This window comes from Zonotrichia albicollis, chromosome 3, assembly GCF_047830755.1.
Source record: "Zonotrichia albicollis isolate bZonAlb1 chromosome 3, bZonAlb1.hap1, whole genome shotgun sequence".
Classification (NCBI taxonomy): domain Eukaryota; kingdom Metazoa; phylum Chordata; class Aves; order Passeriformes; family Passerellidae; genus Zonotrichia; species Zonotrichia albicollis.
The window spans coordinates 63,126,153-63,145,260 of record NC_133821.1 but is presented as its reverse complement, the minus strand read 5'-3'; the positions used below and the strand labels follow the sequence as shown (position 1 = coordinate 63,145,260).

Below are 19,108 nucleotides of genomic sequence, written 5' to 3'. Positions count from 1 at the left end.
CTTGAAAAAGAGGTCTCAGTGCTTTTTACTTTACGTAATACTGCAATGAAACAGATACCTCTAGAATACAGTCTTTGCTACATTCAGTAATGAACCAGATGTGTTGAAGTACTCAGATGAAAAAAATAAAATTTTCAGACTACTTAGGACAGACAAGGCAAATGATTTACAGAAAATGCTAATTATCCAACACAGGCTTTTTTCCCCTCTACACTAAGATGTAAGTTTCAGAATGCAAAACACAAAGAAAAGTAGAGATTGTATACTAAAACATTTCTGGTGTAAAATAGACTTTTATTTTATCACCTACACTAATGCACGTCTTTTTCTTGTACAGCTAGACAGTGTGCTACATTTTTCTGGCAGAAAAATCCAAAGAAATAAAGAAAAACAAACAAAAAAGCCCCTCAGTGCAACTTGACATAGCTGCTGCTTCCTGCCACACACAGTGTCACTTGTCCTGTGCTTTTCCAGCAAGAGTGAATACTAGTGAGAACATCCAGTGTTCTAGTATGTGGCCACTTCACCTTCCTGGTTGCACACTATTCCTGTGTAACACAGAAAAGGCAAAATTATTCTTCTGTCACTCAGACGATAGTTTTTTCAGAGCTATCTGAAACGTGAATTTCACTAACTCTTCTTCTAAATTAAGATCACCTTACAAAGAAAAACTACCAGTCCTACATCTATTTTTTATTTCATTTTTCTTGAAGACAAGCCAAGTAAACCCCTCGAATGACCTCCTATCTCAATAAACTCCTATAAACGTCCTAAACGGCCTCCTATCTCAATAACACTGTGATGACCTCTCTTCCTTCCCTTTAAGGGTGGCTTGTCAACAACATAAACATATATTTCTGGTGATCTGCTAGTGTTTACCAGTGTGGCTTAACTGTAACAGGAATTTAAGACTAACAGCACGCTTGTATTTCCTAATTCACTATACAAAGTCTTTTAGGAAGACTCACAGTTCATGCTGACAACCACTAGCTTAGAAGCCATATCAGCTTGAAAAATCTACATATTAACTTGCAAGTTTTACAGTAAGGTTTTGCTGGGCTCATTTCAGCGAAAGAAGCAGAAAAAGAGCAAACCTCCCTTTGAGAACTCCGAGAAAGCGACAAAGCCTCACAGAAGAGAAAATGAAAACTTCTATCAGCACTAAAGATTCTCAAACTCAAAATACTTATTCAGAGTTACACAGGACCGAAGGGAAGTTTTTTCAGGAGAACAAAAACTCTGAAAACTTCTTGAACATCAGTTTTTGGTTTCTACCGTCCTTATTAGGACTGTCCTATCAGGACCGCTTTACACGGTGTCGCACAAGCCTGCGGCGGGGCTGCCGGGACGCGCTCCGGCCGCCGAGGGGCTGGAGCTCCGCAAGCACGGAGCGGGGCAGAGGCGGGCGCTGCTGCCGCGACCACCCCGCACCGCCCAGAGGTGGGGCTTCCCCCCGGCCCCGCGTCTCCGCGCATCCCGCGGGCCGCCCGTCCGCCCGGGCAGGGGAGCAGCGCTCCGCCCGGTGCAGCGGCGGCCGGGCCGGGCCCGGCGGGACGGTGCCGCGGTCGCCTCCTCACTCACAGTAGTACGCCACCACGGGCTCGCGCTTGTCCAGCTCCTGCGCGGTCCGCAGATGGTGCTGGATGCTCTTGAGCTGCGGCGGCAGCGGGGGCAGCGCCGGGGCCGCCATGGCGCGGGGGGCGGCGGCGGCGCTCGGCTCTCGCTCCCGGGGCTGGCGCGCGCCGCTTCCGCTTCCGGCTCGGGCGCCGTGGGCCGGCGGGCGGCGGCGCGCGGGGAGCGCCCCCTGCGGGCCAGGAGGGGGTGGGCGGGGCTGTCCGTCCGTCTGTCCGTCTGTCCGTCCGTCCACCACTCCACTCATTCATCCACTACTCCACCCGTTCATTTGTCCGTCCTTCCGCCTGTGGGGCCCTACAGCGTCAAACGCCCCCTGCGTGGTCCGGAGACCTGGGGGCGGTCGGGGCTGCTCCCTGGCGCAGCCGGCCTGGCTCCGGCTGCCCAGGGCTGAGCAGTGACGCCCTCCCCGTCCCTTCTGCCTCCCTCCCTTTGGCAGGCCAGCCCAGAGAGCTGTGCACACCTGGCCTGTGCAGGTGCACCTGCAAGTAAAATCCTTTCTCAGACTGAAACTTCTCCTCCTTGGGCTGCCCCAAGGCTTGCTAAGGTCCGTGAGGCCCTTGGGGGCTGAGGTGTGCCTGTTCTTCTGGGCCTCTTCCCTTCATCCCCAAAAACTGTTGTCTGCAAAAATCGGATTAGTTACTCGGTATGCAACAAGCCAATAAATACACATTCGAGAGAGATATTGATTATTCATTTCAGAGTTGGGCGAGCCTGGGTGTTTGGGGGTATTCCATAAATCAAGCACCCCAACTATCAGCACTTTACTATTTATACATACTAGCAAAAAAAGGCTGCTTTGTTTTTCAATAAGAGAACAATAGTTCTCTTATTAATTAGTTTTCTGTATTCTGTTAGTTAATTATTCTCTTGTTTCTTCTGCTAATTGATGACCATGTTTAGTCTTTCTTGTTTGAGTCGCTGAGTTTCTTGGGTCACTTGTCCATGAGCTGGTGGTGAGGATTTCCCCCTGCCAGAATTGCCTTTTACCCAGTTGGAGCTGATTGCAGCACAGTAACTGAGTGGCCTTATTAGTTTCTTCCTTATTTTGTGGGTTCTGCCAAATGGCCCTGTGGCCTGTAAATTCTACATTCCTTGTGTCCTTCTTTCCAAGCTTTGTTAACCTGCCCCAGGGTCTGAGATGGATGAAGGATGTCAAGCTCTAAACCTGGCAAACAATGTAAACCTGGTAAACAAGGCATTTCTACTACCAAGTGATTTGTTTTTCTAACACTTGGAGATCAGTTAGAGCTTGCTTGTTAGCTGCTGTCTGTTTTCACATATTAAATCTCCCTTTTTGATTAAGCTTGAAAGTATTCAAAGATTAAACATCAAAGAAAATCCTTCCTTAAGAAAATTTAACATGTTCCCCATTTTGTAATACTACCATGGCCTGGCTAATAGGACTGGGCTGCTTCTTGGTGGCTATCAGAAAGTCTGTCAGCTCCGGAGCATGCATCTCAGGGGATCATCAGATAACTTTTTCTCAGATAACTTTTTCTCAGATAACTGCCAGGGATTTCTAGTTTTGCAGAGAGGGGATAAGAACAGGATGAGAAATGTGAACTGTTGAAGCAAAATGGTTTTAAATGAATCTCACAAGTTATTGCAATATAAATTTAGTGTCTATATACCTCATTCTGATGGCATAGTTAAAACTATTTTTACATTTCTTTTAGGTAGCCCTTTAGCCAACCCTTGATCTCAAAGTGTCTGTTTGCAAAGGAAGGGAATGTCAGTGCTCCAGGCCATGAAGAAGAGTGCTTGCTGGACGGAGGCACAGGGTAGGAGAGGTGGTTGTGTTGTCTCATTGCTGGTATGGGAGTGTGCCAGAAAGGGAACAGAAGGGAAATGATGTCTGAACAGAAGAGAAGAATCCATGAAAGCAGAGAACAAGGAGTGGTTACAGGACTGGGATGCTGTGGTGTTATACTAGAGGCTGGCTGGCCCAGAGCAGCTATATATATATATAGCTATGTAAATGCAATCACGTCACAATTACGGTTCTTTGTTAAGTGAGAACTGAAATGGTCATGATGTCTGACTAGAGACAAAACTGATTGCAAACACATGAGCTGGGGATTGCTTTGAGTGCTATCTGTGAAAATTAGGTGGCTAGAGTATGGTGGAAAACAATGAAAAAGTCAAAGAAGCACTTACAGTGTGAACCTGATGTAAGCAACAAAAATGCTTCCTCAGTGTTCTGGGAGACAGGACTTCATGTTCACTGTGTAAAGAAATAGAATTGAATCAAAGAATCCCCAGCTGTATTATAAATTCCTTTCTTAATGGCAAAAGCAGAAAAAAAGCCTTCATGATTGTCTCAAATACTTGCTAAGCCTTTGAGCAAAAATCAGCTCAATACTGAGAAATGCATGAAGGCATATCAATCTCAGAGGGAGTAAGGGTGGAAGGAAGCTGATAGAAAACATTGTAAATGAGAATGAAAGTGGTGGGAGTTTGGAAGACTAAGCAAAAGAAAAGTTTATAGACACTTGAGAATACAATGAGTGCCAGGAAAACAAATGGCAAATATAGGAAAGAGAAGTGTTGATATCCATGGGGAAACGATTTCTTTACATGAATATAATATCTCCATCAATGTGTTCCAGAAACTAATGGCAGAATGAGGCACAGAAAAACATTTGCACTAAAAGGCAATAATGCACTTTTTTTTTTTTAAATGAAGGACTGAGGAGTTTGACAATTTTAATTCCACAGGAAATGCAGAAAAAAAAATCGGTGTATCTGATTTGGAAGAAGGGAAATTTTTAATATGTTCCAGAATGTGACCAGAAAGAAAAGGCCATGGTGGCCAGTAACACAGCTCCTAAATCACTCAAGGCATCCTCAGACAGTCCCATGCTAGTACTTGTTCTTCAAGGCTCTTGATGGCAACAAGGACTTAAAAAACTCCTGAGGGCTTGAGGGTTTTGGCACTCTTCTGACCCTTCTGAAGTGTTTGGAAATTTACAGAAGAACAACAAGCAATGACATATTGAACACCAGGGAAAATACTGACGAGGTTGTGATTAAGTTATTTTATTATTATACAAATAACTGATGAAGTGGGATTCCAAGTGTACCGTTGGTAACAACTGTTCCTAGCACATGAAAGTACATTCTTTTTCTTAGTAGTTCTATATACTGTATGTTTTTCTAAATATTTTTTTTACTTGAGATTACAATTTTCAATTGGAAAGAATAATTCCAGATGGATATTGACATATACAGTGAAAAATTAGACATGTATCAACCAAAGAACATGGCATATTATGTAAACAAGAAGTTACCACAGTGATTTTTATTTCACTTGCAATGCTTGCAAATATCAAATAACTAATTTAATATTGCATAAATCTGATAGCTTTGACTGGACATTTCTTTAAGACAACATAAAACTTATTTCCATAGGGAAAAATAATATTAATGCTTTAATATAGCACATGTATTGAAATATGTAGTTTTGTTCTTGATCAGCATGTTTAAAAAACCACACATCTAGTTGTAGCCCACTTTGTTTCAGACGACTCAGATTCAATCAAATCCAAGACACCTAAAACTTGCTATTCCATTTATTTAGCAGGTTTACTTTTGTGGGTGAGAATTACAAGGCTATGATAATTCAGCTGTGCTGAATCATATTTGGACTAATTACCTAACAATTGGTGGTAAAACAATTGGTAAGATTTTTTCCAGAATTTTCTAAATATTTCTGAAATTACCCAGATTCTCTTATCAGGATCTCAGTTTTTTTATGTTTGAAAAACAGATGGAAAATTGTTGATTGTTGTACTAGCTATTTGTAGATATTTTATACAGGAAACCACCTCCTCCTTTCTTTCTGATTCTGAAATCTGTTTTCTTTCCTTTATCTCACTTCAGCACAAGGAAATCACTTCTAAATTTATTATGTTTATTAAACCTTAAGAAGAAGCTGTTGCACACAAAAACATCTGATGCCTATAAAAAGTTTAAGACCTAACCTAACCCAATACACTTACTGCATAGAATAATTTTAATATGCAGAGTTCTTTTTCATTGTTATTCTAGCAGCCTTAGTCAGAGCAAGAAAAAGTTAGATCTGACACAAACATCAGAAAATTCTGTGGGCCCAATTCTGCAGTCACACACAAGCAAAACACATTGAAATCAAATCATGATTGGGCCTAGGAAAGGCTTTTCTCTAAGATTTTATTTTGACACTTTGAAGCCGCTTATGCAAAATTGTTAAAAAGCCCTTTTCCTCCTTCAAAATGTGATCATACTATATTGGTAAAAATCTTCTTTATGTTAGGCTAAAACGTAGTGAGGCATTGCAGTCAGCACAAAGAATACCATGCTACTCTTTCACTTTTAAAAGGAGATTCTGAGCCAGCAGGTGACAGTAGCTGAGCCTCTGCAAAGTAAGCTGGTATCCATGGATATGTTGTCACCACAGTCTAACCAGGAGCCTCTGCCCCTGGGGGCTGAGTTGCAGGTTACATCTCAGTGGCACTTCTTGGGAAGATGTTGGAGTTCTTTCTGGTACACGGAGAACATCCACTATTATTGTTCAATTCTCAAGCCATAAGAACATGTAAAAAGTTTGCAATAATTTTTCCTAGAAGGGCAATGGCCTTATTAACTCAGATAGCATGTGTTCAGAAAAGCTGTGAATAGAAGTGTGTTTATAAATAACCATCTCCTCACACACAAGCACTCCTCTGGGGGCATAACTATCATAGGTAGCAGGTCATGAAAATACATTGCTCTTGGAGATCTTAGTGCCTTTGACCTTGACTTGGAAACAAAGATTGTTCTCATAGTGTGCAAGTTTTTAGAAGAGAATTTTATGTCAAGTGACCATTCTGCCTCAGTAATCATGAGAGTGGTTCTCTTCTGCAGCACTGCATAGAGGACAGGAGATGTTTTTCTGCTGTGGTTTGAAACCATTGTTACAAAACTGCAGGTGGACTGAGCAGTAAATGAATGCAAGTTGACATCACTGAGTTTTTAAGATACCTAGCCTTCTACATGAGATTTCAAAAATTTCAGCAACACACAAGATCACTGTAATCACAGTAAATGTGTACATTGCAATAAGAAAGATTGTCTTTTCAAAGTGCTCTGGCACCATGCACCGGGTAATGTTAAACTTTTTATCAAGTGCTCCCACATCACACATGTAGATTGCGTTCACTTTGAAACCAAAGAGCTGAATCTGAAGCCAAAAAGCCACAACTTCAAGGACAATCCTTAAGAAAACAGAGAAGATATAAAAACCAGTGTATGATGACTTTTGGAGAATATCTTCCTGTTTGATGCTCTTACAAGCAGCATAAAGGTGAAAAAAGGCTCCAGGTACCAGTACAATCACCAGCTGTAATGCCCAGAATACCTAAAATGCAGCAGAAATGTACCTGTCAGATCATTTACAACTGCTTTGGAACAGCTAAAACACATGCATATTGGAACATTTTGCAAGTCTGTTTTTAATATATATCGAATGTAGAAAAGCTTAGATGACAATAAAGGTAAAAAGCAGTTATGTTTTGGTTGGAAAAGTTTAGTTGGGTTCTGAAACATTAGTATTATTTTGAAGGACAGGAAACACAGCTCCATATTTAGTTACAACTAAAGGGATAGTAAGAGGAAAATATTAATGTAAAAAGCTAGTGATAATTAGCCTAGTCAGTTAGTACTTATATGGAAAAATCATGCTTTAATTTTTGCAGTTAATTTGCTTTACATTGGATTTTTACCATGAAAAAAAAAATAACAGAAAAAGATAATTACCTGAGGAGTTATAGGTCTGAACTGGTTGTAACAGAAAAGATTAACCTCTCTCTTGTCTGGGTCACAGCTGAAATGCAAGGCCTCATTTCCATAAACAGCAAAGCCCAAAACACCAAGGAAAAACATTCGAATTGAGCCAAAAAAAAGAGTGTGGAATTGTCCAATTACTGTTGGCGGCCTGAGCTGCAAATCAGAGGGTTCATTGAACATAAAAAACAAAAATGAACAGTGTTATTGTTGGAGGTCTAGTTGCTCTTTTTCATTATCCAGAATATTTATTTTATTCTACTTGTTTTAAAGGAGACAGTTTGCCTATGAAGGGTGCAGTAGCTCTCTAACAGAATAATGTTCTTACAACACTTTATTGTTCCTTCTAACTTTATATAAACGTTAATTTGTCTAGCACTTGCCAGTTCATTTGTTTCACTGCCTTTATCTGTATTCCGCTGCTGCAGAAGGCGCCAGACGGAGCTGAGCGCTTCGACCCAAAGGCTATTCGTTTTGCTGTTGTACTGATTCATTCACATGATGTCAGGTGATGGCAAAGCACGGACCGCCGTGCCACCATCAAACCTAACCATGCTTAGAACCATCCTTATTCCCGCAAATTAAAGTTCACTCTCCCCAAAGGGGCGATTGTCAGCCCGCTCCGGCCGCCTGCCCCGCCGAGCCCGGGCCGGGAGCGCAGGCGGGCGGGCGGCCCCTCTGGCCCGTGCGCGCTTTGGGGCCGGACCCCGGCTCCGGTGGGGCCAGGGGCGCGCCCCGCGTACTCACACATCCCTCCGAGAAGCTCCGGATGTAGTTGGGGGACATGGCTGGGGAAGGTGCCCTGTGTGGGCGGTGGCGGCCGGAGCCGGAGCCCGCCCTGCCCCTGGCCGCGACCCCTGCCCCGGCCCCGGCTCGCTCCGCCCTTTGTCCCCGGTCGGGCCCCCGCGTTCGGGCCGGCAGCGGGCGCAGCAAAAGCGGGGCCGGCCGGCGCCCGCCGATAATCCCCGGGCAGCACCGTCAGCAGCGCCGGCCGCCACCGCCGCCCGCCGCGCACCTGCCCCTGCCCCTGCCCCTGCCGCTGCTCCTGCTCCTGTCGCTGCTTCTGCCCCTGCCGCTGCTCCTGCCCCTGTCCCTGTCCCTGCTCCTGCCCCTGCCGCTGCTCCTGCCCCTGCCCCTGCTGCTGCTCCTGCCCCTGTCCCTGTCCCCATCCCTGCCCCTGCCCTGCCGGCTTTTCACCGCCGCGCCGGGGTACCCGCTGTAGCGACCATCACCCCCGCCCAGTCCCGGAGCCGCTCCCTGTCCCGGCCTCCATCCTCGTCCCGGCTGCCGCCGGCGGGAAGAGCCGGGACTCTGCTCGCCGGAGCATCTAGAGCTTATCAACTTTATGACTAAATCCAATAGAAAAGGATGCTGCAGGACTTGGAAGCTGCCGATCCACGATTCTGCATTCAAAGAACCAGAAATTGAATGAAAACAAATAGTATTACCCACTTCAAAGTTGCTACAAATAACTTAATGGCAATAATTGCTACTAATAGTTTGCCAGCGTACTCAGTATGTGGAGTTGGAGCAGCTCCAGAAGAGCTGTGCATGCGAGTCCGTGCATGAGCCAGACACTCCTGGTGGTAATCTGCCGCAAGGAAGTACTTCAGCTCAGTAGTTTGAACCCAGTGGGAGTTCTGTGGGAAGATGGAGAGCGGAAGGATGGAGATGGGAAACCAGTAAAGGGGAAATGCTAATTTGTCATTCACTCAGTGGTATGCAGTAGTTTATTTGGCGTGCGTAGGAAAGTGAAATCAGGTCACCAAACCCAGAGAGGGGCAGTTGCTCTTTTGCCTCTAAACTCAAAAGAGAGCTTCCCTTGTAACTGGCTGCAGCATGACTTCCAGATGATGTATCAAAAAGCATTGTTGCCTCCGTCATGTATGCTCATAGGCATGGAGACATAGGCGGAAGAGGGGAAGTGATGGAAATTGGTGTTTATTGTATTTATGGACTAAGCTCTTGCGTCTCTAAGAGGTGCCTCAATGACTGTGTTAAGGATATGGTTGAAATAACTGTTGTAAGACATCAGAACGCCTTTTGTAAAGGGAACCCGCCCTGCATCTACTGAAAGAAGGTGAAAAGTGCTCCAATAAGTACATGTTATTTACTGCAGCCCCTAGTTCAGGCAGTTAATTAAATGTCTGTCTCACGGAGTACTGTAGAGGTGCTGTATCGGTAGCACCCAGACTGGGTTTCCAAACGTTTTTAATGCAATCTGCTGCTCTGTTGCATAGAGAGAACGCTGAGGTTTGTGTATGTCAAATGAACTAAAAGCAATAATGTCTCTCAGTGGTGTGTGATCTGCAGTAAAGTACTGTGATTCTCAGCGTGGTGACTGACCTTGACCAAAATGCAGTGATTTTGGTTACAGTGAATAGTTTTTCAATACATATGGAACTTAATTATCGTCCAAATGCAATTCTAGTGCTCCCACAATACTATGAAATGACTAAATTAGTTCAGCATGTTTAATGTTAGTAATATTTCAGTAATTTAATTATTTTAAAATGTGAAATGCCTATTGAAAATCTGCTGTTGAATGTACCTCAAAAAGTAGTTGTGTTTGTGTTTAGTAGGATTTCTTAAAATAGAAATGTTGAAAAACACCATCGAAAAACTTAACAACTCCTAGTTTCTAAATGGAGATAGATCTTTCAAAGCTTTTTGTCATGCTTGGTAGAGTAGTGATTATTTGCACATTAATTGATTAATGTGAACCCATAAAGTTTGGTCAACATTTTATTCCACTATAAATAGAAACCATATTTCAGAACACCATTTAGGTAAAAATCAGCACAATACAAATGTTACTTTGTATCTTTTTTATTTTTAGGTGAGAATCATATGATTACTTACCTGACTGGATTGTCTAATACAAGACAATCAACAATCAACCTCAGTAACAATATAGAAACTTGAATCTCTGTCATGTGATAAAGCTGCTGAAAGAAGACTTAGCTGGCCATGCTCTGATTTTTTTTTATAGGAACACATAAGGAATGCAGCTGCACTGAAATATAAAAAACAAATTAATTCTGGAGAGGTTGTCAGATAAACCCAATACAAACCCTATGGGTGTCTGCAGTAAAACTCCAGTGAGTGTGATGAATGGGCCCCCCATAAAATTGTCACTTTCTTTGAAGTGGCACCAGTGTCATGTGAGCTCAAGCACAGGAATCCCATTATCATCGCACTAGGAGGAACTAATAGCAATATTTTTCTTTTGTCATGTGTGTTCAATAATGTGCTTCTTAACACCACATTAGGAAGATAACTAGAGATGGAAGTAGAGTAAGCTGGCATTGTGCAGTCCTTTTGAGTGCAGAGGGAACTCAAGCCATTCCTTGATACTTCCTTGACAGAAAATCATTATTTGTCTTGAACGTGTAGGAGCAGCTGTCTGTTAGTTGTCTATCATGGACAAATGGGATGGAAGATATTGATATCACATTTGTTTCTGAGTGAGTCTGAAGCCTGGATATTGACTCCAGTTGGGAGCTCAGCGATGTGCTCTTTAACCTTTTAATGAATTGAAGTTCTACTGAATGAATACAGTAAAATAAATGGAATGTAAATACATGCATAAAGCTACAGTTGTGCTTAGAGGGATGACCTGTGTGTTTAACATGAAGCACCCGATTTATTCCTTTATTAATGTGGTTAAAGGTAATGGCACCTGTTACCCTCGTGCCATAAATAAAACCAGCACCATGAAAATGGTACAAAAAATTGAATTGATATCAACGAGATAAGGTTTTGTTTCCCAAAAGAGAACTTGCATGAATATTGGAGAAAGCCACTTCTGCTAGCTTTCCAGCTTTGTCTAGCGCTGCAAGCACCTGAATTTCTATTTTGGTTTGCAGAGTCCCCCCATCAAAATAAGAAAGCTTCTATTGAAATAATAAGAAAAAAACCTGTGAGTTACTTTAGGTTATTGTACTTTTGACTGCCTGGAAGAAGTTGCTGTCTGCTACAATGCATGCCCACTTCCCAGCTGTATCTACTGTTGTAATGAGTGATATTACAAAATTTATTGAAGGTTTAGTTCCTAATGCTCATTATTTAAATTCAGGTAGTATTTGTTCCTTGGTTGTTGCTTTGTTTCTTTTTAAAATTTGACTGACAATCAGGCCTTCAAACATGATCACTTCCAGGGCTCCATTTGAACCCGGTTTTCATTTAATGTGCAAGTACACATACTTATTTAAGGGCTACTTACTGCAGGTAGTTTTGGTGGCAGATATGCTTGGCTCTTCATGGGACTACACATGTTGTGATGTGCAAATCTGGAATTATCCCTGGAATTATCAAGTGCCTTGAGCTGCATAAACGTGTGAAAAGAGTGTTTTTTCCTGTCAGACCCACTTCTCGGTAGAGGGCGTTTGTGAGATGTGTGGAGCTCCTCATTCCTACATGAACTGATTATGAATTCCTACACTTGGGAATTACTGATGAAGTTTTCCCTCTCACATTTCCAAGTTGTTGTGGTTTCTCCCCTGTGGTGTTGCACTCCATCTGTGGTGATGTGATTCTGATTGTGCCTGTGCAGTTTCTTTCCCACTGGGGAGATTCACCTATGGCACTCTCTCCCTCACTCTTGTGCCAAGTACTGTGTCAGAGCTCCACAATTAAATTGTCTCTAGGCTGTAATCTGAAATGGCACCTAGGCATGGGTGGACTCTTGTTTGAAAAGAGAATGATGAACAGTTTGTATATGGAGATCTGAATTCTGACTGGTTTATGCCAGGGTCTGTGGATCTTCCCCACCCACGCCTTTTTGCCTCTGCAGGAAATCATATTCATACTGGTTGAATATGATAGCTGGTTGAATTGTATTTATACTGCAGTAGATGCATTATCTGACTGTCTGTCTTCCCTGAGCTGGAGCCACTCACTTTCTTCAAAGCTTATTTCCTGGCTGTTAGAGTTCTAAAAAACATGGAGTAGATAAAATCAAGTACTGATAAAAATCAGGAATATGTTTCCACTGAAAATGTTTCTGATTCTTCAACCTTAGGAATTCTATCCTGTGGACTAAAGGACAGGTAAAATTAACTAGGATAGAAGAAATTCTCCTGAAAGGCAGCAGTAGGAGTGGTAGTGTTGTGAAACAAAAAGCAAGGAGTCTCACCTCTCTCCATGCAAACTGCACCAAGTTTATATCAATAGAAGTTTCTAAAGGGTTCTTTTGTTGATATTCATGCAAAAAGACTCAGCTACCTCTTGTCCCAAGAAAATCAATATTAAAGACAAGTTGAATTTAAACTATTCTCCCAGTGGGAATCATATTGTCTGTTGATATATAAACCCATTTTCGAACAAATTAGCAAAAGAACCATACTCCCAGTGTTAAACTCACAGAGTTAAAGACCTATATTGGATCCAGCCAATGGGAACCAAAAAGAGGGATTTGGACTGTTAACAGAAACATGGCTACAGTTGATCTTAGAAAATTTCACGTATGCTCAACAAAATAGAGGGTCACAGTGATTTATATAAATATGTAAGCCATCAGTAAGGCTGCCTCAGAGGGAACATAGCTGAATTTAAAGCTGTGTGGAAGGAACTTGATCAGTAACAAGAATCACCTCCAGAGGAGCTCTGTGATGTTTCTGATGAGCTGCTTGGTGGTAAAGGTGAAGCATCTAGCCTGATCCTTTCTTAGGCCTAGCACTGGTTGGGTTCAAACAAATTACTCAGCATTATATGAATCAGTAATTTATGCAACTTTAACACATTTATGTGTTCAGGGATGTGAGACGAGTCACAACGATCAATGAATAGATACAGAGAAGTGTAACTTGAAAGAAACATTGCTTAATTCTTTAATTCTTTTTTTATATAATCTTAGTAAAACATTATTTAAGAAGAAATCACTGATTTAATTCCTACACTAGACAGCATGCCATGGACAGGCCATGCACATGTGTCATGCTTTGCTTCTGATATATCAGTGCTCAGATTCTCCATAGACCTGTCATAAACTCACAGTGCTTCAAGAGAACTGCTGTAGTAGTATGAGCAAGCTAGTTCTCTACAAGCTCATGAATTCTCTCTTTTGAGAAAAAGAAATACAGGAATCAGTCTGCGGAGCATGTTACTGGATAATGCTCGTATTCTTCTACTTAAACATTTTATCTTGAAAAATTCAGTCCAACGGGTCTGCCTGTCTTGCAGCATATTTGCACGACTACCTACATTCATGGCTTCTGCTGGAAACAGATGGAGCTGTTTGGAAAGCCTATACACGTGCAGATACTCAGAAGTAAAAGACATTATCTCCCTGAAAATCAAGAAGCATTAGAAACAAATTCTACTCTTCAAAGAGGCAAACAAAATTCATTCTCCACTGTGTTATACCATTTGCAGAGTAAGTAATAGATAAAATACATCACCTATCCCCCTTTCCATAGTCAAGACCACTGTGAAATGCAGCTTCACAAATCAAACCTTAAAACTTTAAACACAGCTGATGTCTTTGAGTAAGATCTATGCACACCCCACAGCTGGACGTCAGGAATAAATTCTCTTCATTCTCACGCCCCTCGCTCCCTGCGTTTCAAAGCACTGTGGTTTCACCTGAGTAAGACGCTGGAAGACGAGTTTCCGGAGGCGATCCTGCGTTCTGTCCGACGTGTCGGACAGCTCTCCGGTTTGCCGGGCAGAGCCTGGCGGGGGCTGCTTCGCGGTGGGCAGCGGCGGGGAGAGCGGTTTCCCTCTCCGCTCCCGCTCACCACGTCGTGCCCATCGCGCTCAGGGCTGGGACCCGCGGGACGGCGGCGGCTCCCGGATCCGCCTCTGCCTCCCCCGCAAGATCCCCCTCGGCGGCGCGGGGCTGGGGCGAGGGCGGGGCGGGGCGGCCCCTCGCCCTACCAGGTATAAGCCGGGGCTGCCGAGTGAGTGGGGAGCGGGTTTGTTCTGCTCCTCTCCCCCGGCAGCATCGGCGGCGCTGGACAGCGCTGGCGGCTCCGCGGGGGCGGCGCGGCGGCCGGAGCGCGCATTGGCAGCGGCGGCGCACCGAGGGCGCTCCCGGGGGCGTGGGCTGGAGCGGGTGTCCCGACGGCGTGCTCTGCCCCCAGGCTCAGGATCTCCTGTCCACCGGGAGAGGCTAGTCCGAAGAGCCGAGGGACAGCGCACGGGAGTTTTTATTTCCCTCCCCGGCCACTGCTCCGGCAGACATTCTTCTGCATTTCTTAAGGGAGAAAACTCGCCAGAGAAGGAGGATAGGAGGAAAGGCAGTAGAGGAGGGGGAGAAAGTTGATTGACTTGCAGAGAGGTGAAGCTTTGCTGTGGCTCCCGCTGCACTTTGCACTGGAGACCTTCAGTCCGCGCGAAGCTGTAGGATGGAGCCAGAGCCCCCGCCCGAGCTCACAGCAATGCCCCTCGGGGAGAATGGGAGTGTGCGCCTGGTGCCCGACACAGCCCTGCTGTCTCCGGGGAGAGGCACGGCCGTGTTCATCATCCGCTGCGTGATCCCTTCGCTTTACCTGCTCATCATCACTGTGGGCTTGCTGGGCAACATCACCCTCATGAAGATCTTCATTTCCAACAGCGCCATGAGAAGTGTGCCCAACATCTTCATCTCCAGCCTCGCTGCTGGTGATCTGCTCCTGCTAGTGACCTGTGTGCCCGTGGATGCCTCCCGGTATTTCTCTGAAGAGTGGCTCTTTGGAGAAGTGGGCTGCAAGCTCATCCCTGTCATCCAGCTGACCTCTGTTGGTGTCTCTGTCTTCACCCTCACTGCCCTCAGTGCTGACAGGTAGGAAAGCTGGGCTGCCCCTTCAGCTCTCTGCAACTTGGGCTAAGGCTGATGAAAGGTAAAGCACCTCTCTAGATAAGGCATCCCTGGTTTGCAATCCCCTCATTCCGACCTGTGAGGTGCTTCTTCTTCTCTAGGTGGTACTAATTGAAGTTAAAGAAATGGCTGGCCCCCAGCTTCCAGGATGTCAGCTGCAAGAATTGAATTTAGCCCTGTCTTCTGCACCTCTGGGATGGTCCTGCAACAGCCCATATATTGGAATTTTATTCATTAGAGTAAGGTTTGAGATGCCAGGTATTACCCTTGCCCAGTCAGTGTTGTGTCTATGGGCAGTGAGTGATTTAAACTAAGTCAGGCACAAATGTATTTTTAATCAATTTGTTTCTTTCTGCTGAGAAGCTGTACTCATGTGTGCCTGTATGTCTGTCTGTGCCTTAGTAGAAGAGCAGGTTACCAGAGATGACTGCCAGAACTAGCTTAGCTTCTGGGAATTCAGGGACACCAAATTGCTCTGTTTTAAATGTCAATCTTAAACCTTTGTTCAAACCATTCTTATTATCTTCTGAACTTTTAGAAAAGAAGAAAAAAAATTAAAAGGAAATACCCCCAAACAAACTAGAAAGTGACACTTTTATCTCGAGTGCTTGTCAAATTAGGAAAAAGCTGGATCCCCAGTTTTTCCTCCCAATTACTGTGAATGGGTACTTAAGGAGTTTAGAGCAACTGAGTGGCTGTAGAACCATGCTTCAGGCTCTGAAAGTGTAATTGCTAACTTAAATTATATGAAATGATCTTTATTTTTTATCTGAGCAATTGTTTTGGGCCAGAAATGAAAATGTTTAATTCCTTCTCCATAAATATTCATCAATGTTCTTTTGTTGGGTTTTGAACTGAGCCACTGCATTATATTGGTGCATGATGTGAAGAGTTGAGTTTAGAAATACATCTTCACAATTAGAGTAATGTTTAGGATGTTAATGCTTAAAACTTTTAATCCTTTATTTTCTGTTGATTTTTTTTTTTTTGTTAGCTAATTGAGTCCATTGTTTGATTTCACTTGAGGATAGTTTTCAGTGAACATTCATTTCAGCTATGTTTGAATCAGGACCTAACATATTTGTCTATGAAGACTGTAACTTGTTAAAATGGATTATGGTTTTGAAGAAGAGATTGCAAAACATATCTTAAAGTGAACACCTGTAGCTCTGTGATTATCTCAGTTAAATAGTATTTCAAAAATCTCTCCTTACAGATCCAAGGAAATCCTGCAATTCTCTTTCTGCTCTATTTCCATTCCTTAATATCTTGTGGTGTACATCTTGTTTGAAAAGGGAAGAAGTTAGTGGAGATCATTTCTCTAGAGAAATGTAACATGAGGGAATGCTGGTGATTTAATGTTTAAGGATTCATTAATTTGCTTTTTTATAGCTTTGGAACATTCACTGTTTGATTTTTTCCAGATAATTTTATATCCCTTTTTATACCAGGAAAGAGTCAAGAATTTATAATACTGACTCTGTTTATGCTTAATGCATCTAGAATTGCACATACTAAAAAACAATTACAGTTTGAGAGCTGAGACCAAATAAGCTCATAATAAATACATTTCTCTGGCATTTTGGATCCCACAGTATATGTCAATGTCAGAAATGGTTATACTAGGAATTTACAACATTTCTTTAACTTTTACAGTTTTATTTTAGGTCACTGAGAACAAAAAACTTTTATTTTCCAGTCAGAAGATCTTCCACTGACTTCAGAGACCAGTCTCCTAGGGCCCAGGAAACTGCTGAGTGAAGCTGGCTGAGCTTTCAGCTGTGTCTGGGTTGGAGTCAAATCTACACTTTGTACAACACTTGGTACAACACTTGTGTTGGACTGGTGTGGAGGGGTTTCTGTGACACTCATCTATAGCCAGATTCTAATGTGTGTTGTAACTAGATCAGTTGTGGGTGGTTATGCTGGCAGATCAGAAGTGTTGGCAGCATCCTGCACACAAGAGGTGCCGAGGAGGTGAGGCCTGGCTGTGAGCAGTGTTTTCTCCAGATAAGTGAATCTAGGGTAGGATGTTAGCAGTTTGTAAGCAGTGGTGCCGCCAAGAGGGCTCCATTACAATCCAGTATTTGGTCCGGAGCACAATGTCTTCTTAGTGGCCTCTTCTTTCACAGATAATGTTCAAAGCACATTTTAATTAAAGCCCTTCGTGCTTTTTGCTGCTTGTAACCATGAGACTGTATAGAATGCCAGAGACTGATTACACTACAGAACAGATTTAGGAATACTTAGGATTCTTTGGAGCATGCTTGTGTAAATTAGGATGAGGGAGGTTGTCTTGGTTTCCACAGTCAAATTAATACTTATTGCTTATGTGGAAAGTCTGCATAATGACTTCCTTGTGTGTGACACATTTAACAGACGTAGCTACAGAAGCTACAAACTCTGAATGATTGTTGCCAACAAACGGAAGGAAGAAAAATTACATACTACTACTGTTACTTTAGTAAAAGTAGTAGTATATAGTTGCATATGTATATATTTTGTAAAGTTGCGTGATTTCATACAAATTGTTTTTGTCACGGAAGTCCTTCTCAGCATCAGTAATGCTTTCAGTGTGACAAACATGCACCTTTTATTTGGAAGCTTCATTATCTTGTGTTGAGGTTATTTGAGTTTTAATTTGGGGGTTTTTATGTGTGTGTACAAATGTAATATGTGATTTTTAACAATACTTTCCAGACTTCCCTTCCATGCAGATGGGATTTAGCAGTATGTCTGCCTGAGGTTGCCCATCCCCATCGCAGGAATAGCAGCTGGTTCTTCCCAGCACTGAGCTCCTGGAGGTGTGGCTGCCAGCTGTGGGGAGAGGTGCCCTGCTGCAGCCCCACACTGTTGGGGCAGAGAGGTATGCAGGTCAGTGGTGCAGGTGGGAATGGTGGCAGCAGAGATGATGCAGTGGTGGCACTGGTGGTGCAGGGTTTGGTGTCAGAGCAGGATGCAGTCTCCCTCTCCAACGGGATGGAGAAGGCAGCACAGGAGATGTGCTGCTGAGCCAGCTGTCCCTTCTCACTGCCATGCAGGGTATGTAGGGACAGCAACCCTGCCCCTCATGGCCACTGAGTTTTCTCTATTGTGCAGAAACCAGACCACCTCTACAGACCTTAATATTTCTCTTGTTTATAAAACCAAAGGAAAAAGAGAAGGTGGGCAACAGAAACAGAAAACTTAATAGACTGGATGGCAAATGAGGAAGAGGAAGAGGGCTGAAAGACAAAAATGTACCAAAAAAAAAGAGGGGAGCTAAGGGGAGTGTAAGACAGAACACTCCTAATGGCATTCAGCACATCCTAAAAGTGCTCAGAGCTGGTGCACAGTAACCAGGAATGCACTTCCTAAAGATGTGGTGGGACAAGAATTGACAAATGGGGCCTTGATGAGCTTGTTTCTCCAGGGCCCATGGACTGCAGTTTTGGCAAGGGCTAATGGGTGTTGATGAGAACGTCTCAGGACTTGGTGTGGTCTTTGATAAGGAGGATAAAAGTAAAGGAGTGAGAAATGTTTGCTAGTGGGACTGCAGCGTGGCACACATAAAGAAAATATGTGCCAGCATCTCCTCACTGCCAAAAGGACAGAAGCCAGGGATGAGCCTGACTTGAACCATCCAATGAACTTGCTTACTGCTGCACAAAATGTTTTTCAAATCTGTGTCCATGATGGACCATACATTTAGCTCAGAAGGCAAACCGGGCCCCTAGGGATCCTTATCTTATTCTCAGGGAGAGGAATCTTGATGTTTTGTGCATAGGAAGGAATCTAGGTAGGGTAAGAACTTAAGCAGGATGGTATGGAAAGGTGTTTCCAGGATGCTTTTCAGAGCTGGAGGTCTGGATGGCATTTTAACCTTGGTGT

The 19,108-nt window shown here is 43.5% G+C and overlaps 3 protein-coding genes across 5 annotated transcripts in view; 1 reads left to right on the top strand and 2 right to left on the bottom strand.

The window, feature by feature from the left end:
- The window catches only part of VTA1 (vesicle trafficking 1), a 39,150-nt gene extending 37,384 nt beyond the window's left edge, over positions 1–1,766 (bottom strand). For both annotated transcript variants that reach the window (XM_005490257.4, XM_005490258.4), the window contains exon 1: positions 1,582–1,766. In XM_005490257.4, coding sequence (XP_005490314.1) covers positions 1,582–1,690 — 109 coding nt within the window. In that variant the 5' untranslated portion in view covers positions 1,691–1,766. The remainder of the gene's footprint in view (positions 1–1,581) is intronic.
- Positions 1,767–4,578: 2,812 nt separating this feature from the next.
- Positions 4,579–14,196, bottom strand: GJE1 (gap junction protein epsilon 1). The gene is made up of 3 exons (XM_026795409.2): positions 14,023–14,196; positions 7,411–7,593; positions 4,579–7,012 (listed from the first exon to the last, which is right to left on the bottom strand). Exons 2-3 carry the CDS (start codon positions 7,534–7,536, stop codon positions 6,617–6,619), a joined length of 522 nt encoding a protein of 173 aa, XP_026651210.1. The 5' UTR covers positions 7,537–7,593; positions 14,023–14,196; the 3' UTR covers positions 4,579–6,616.
- NMBR (neuromedin B receptor) overlaps positions 14,011–19,108 on the top strand; it is a 20,704-nt gene continuing 15,606 nt past the window's right edge. For both annotated transcript variants that reach the window (XR_003381166.2, XM_005490263.4), the window contains exon 1: positions 14,011–15,202. Coding sequence is in view for 1 of the 2 variants with exons in the window: in XM_005490263.4 (XP_005490320.1) it covers positions 14,787–15,202 (416 nt within the window). In the remaining variant the exon portion in view is untranslated. The remainder of the gene's footprint in view (positions 15,203–19,108) is intronic.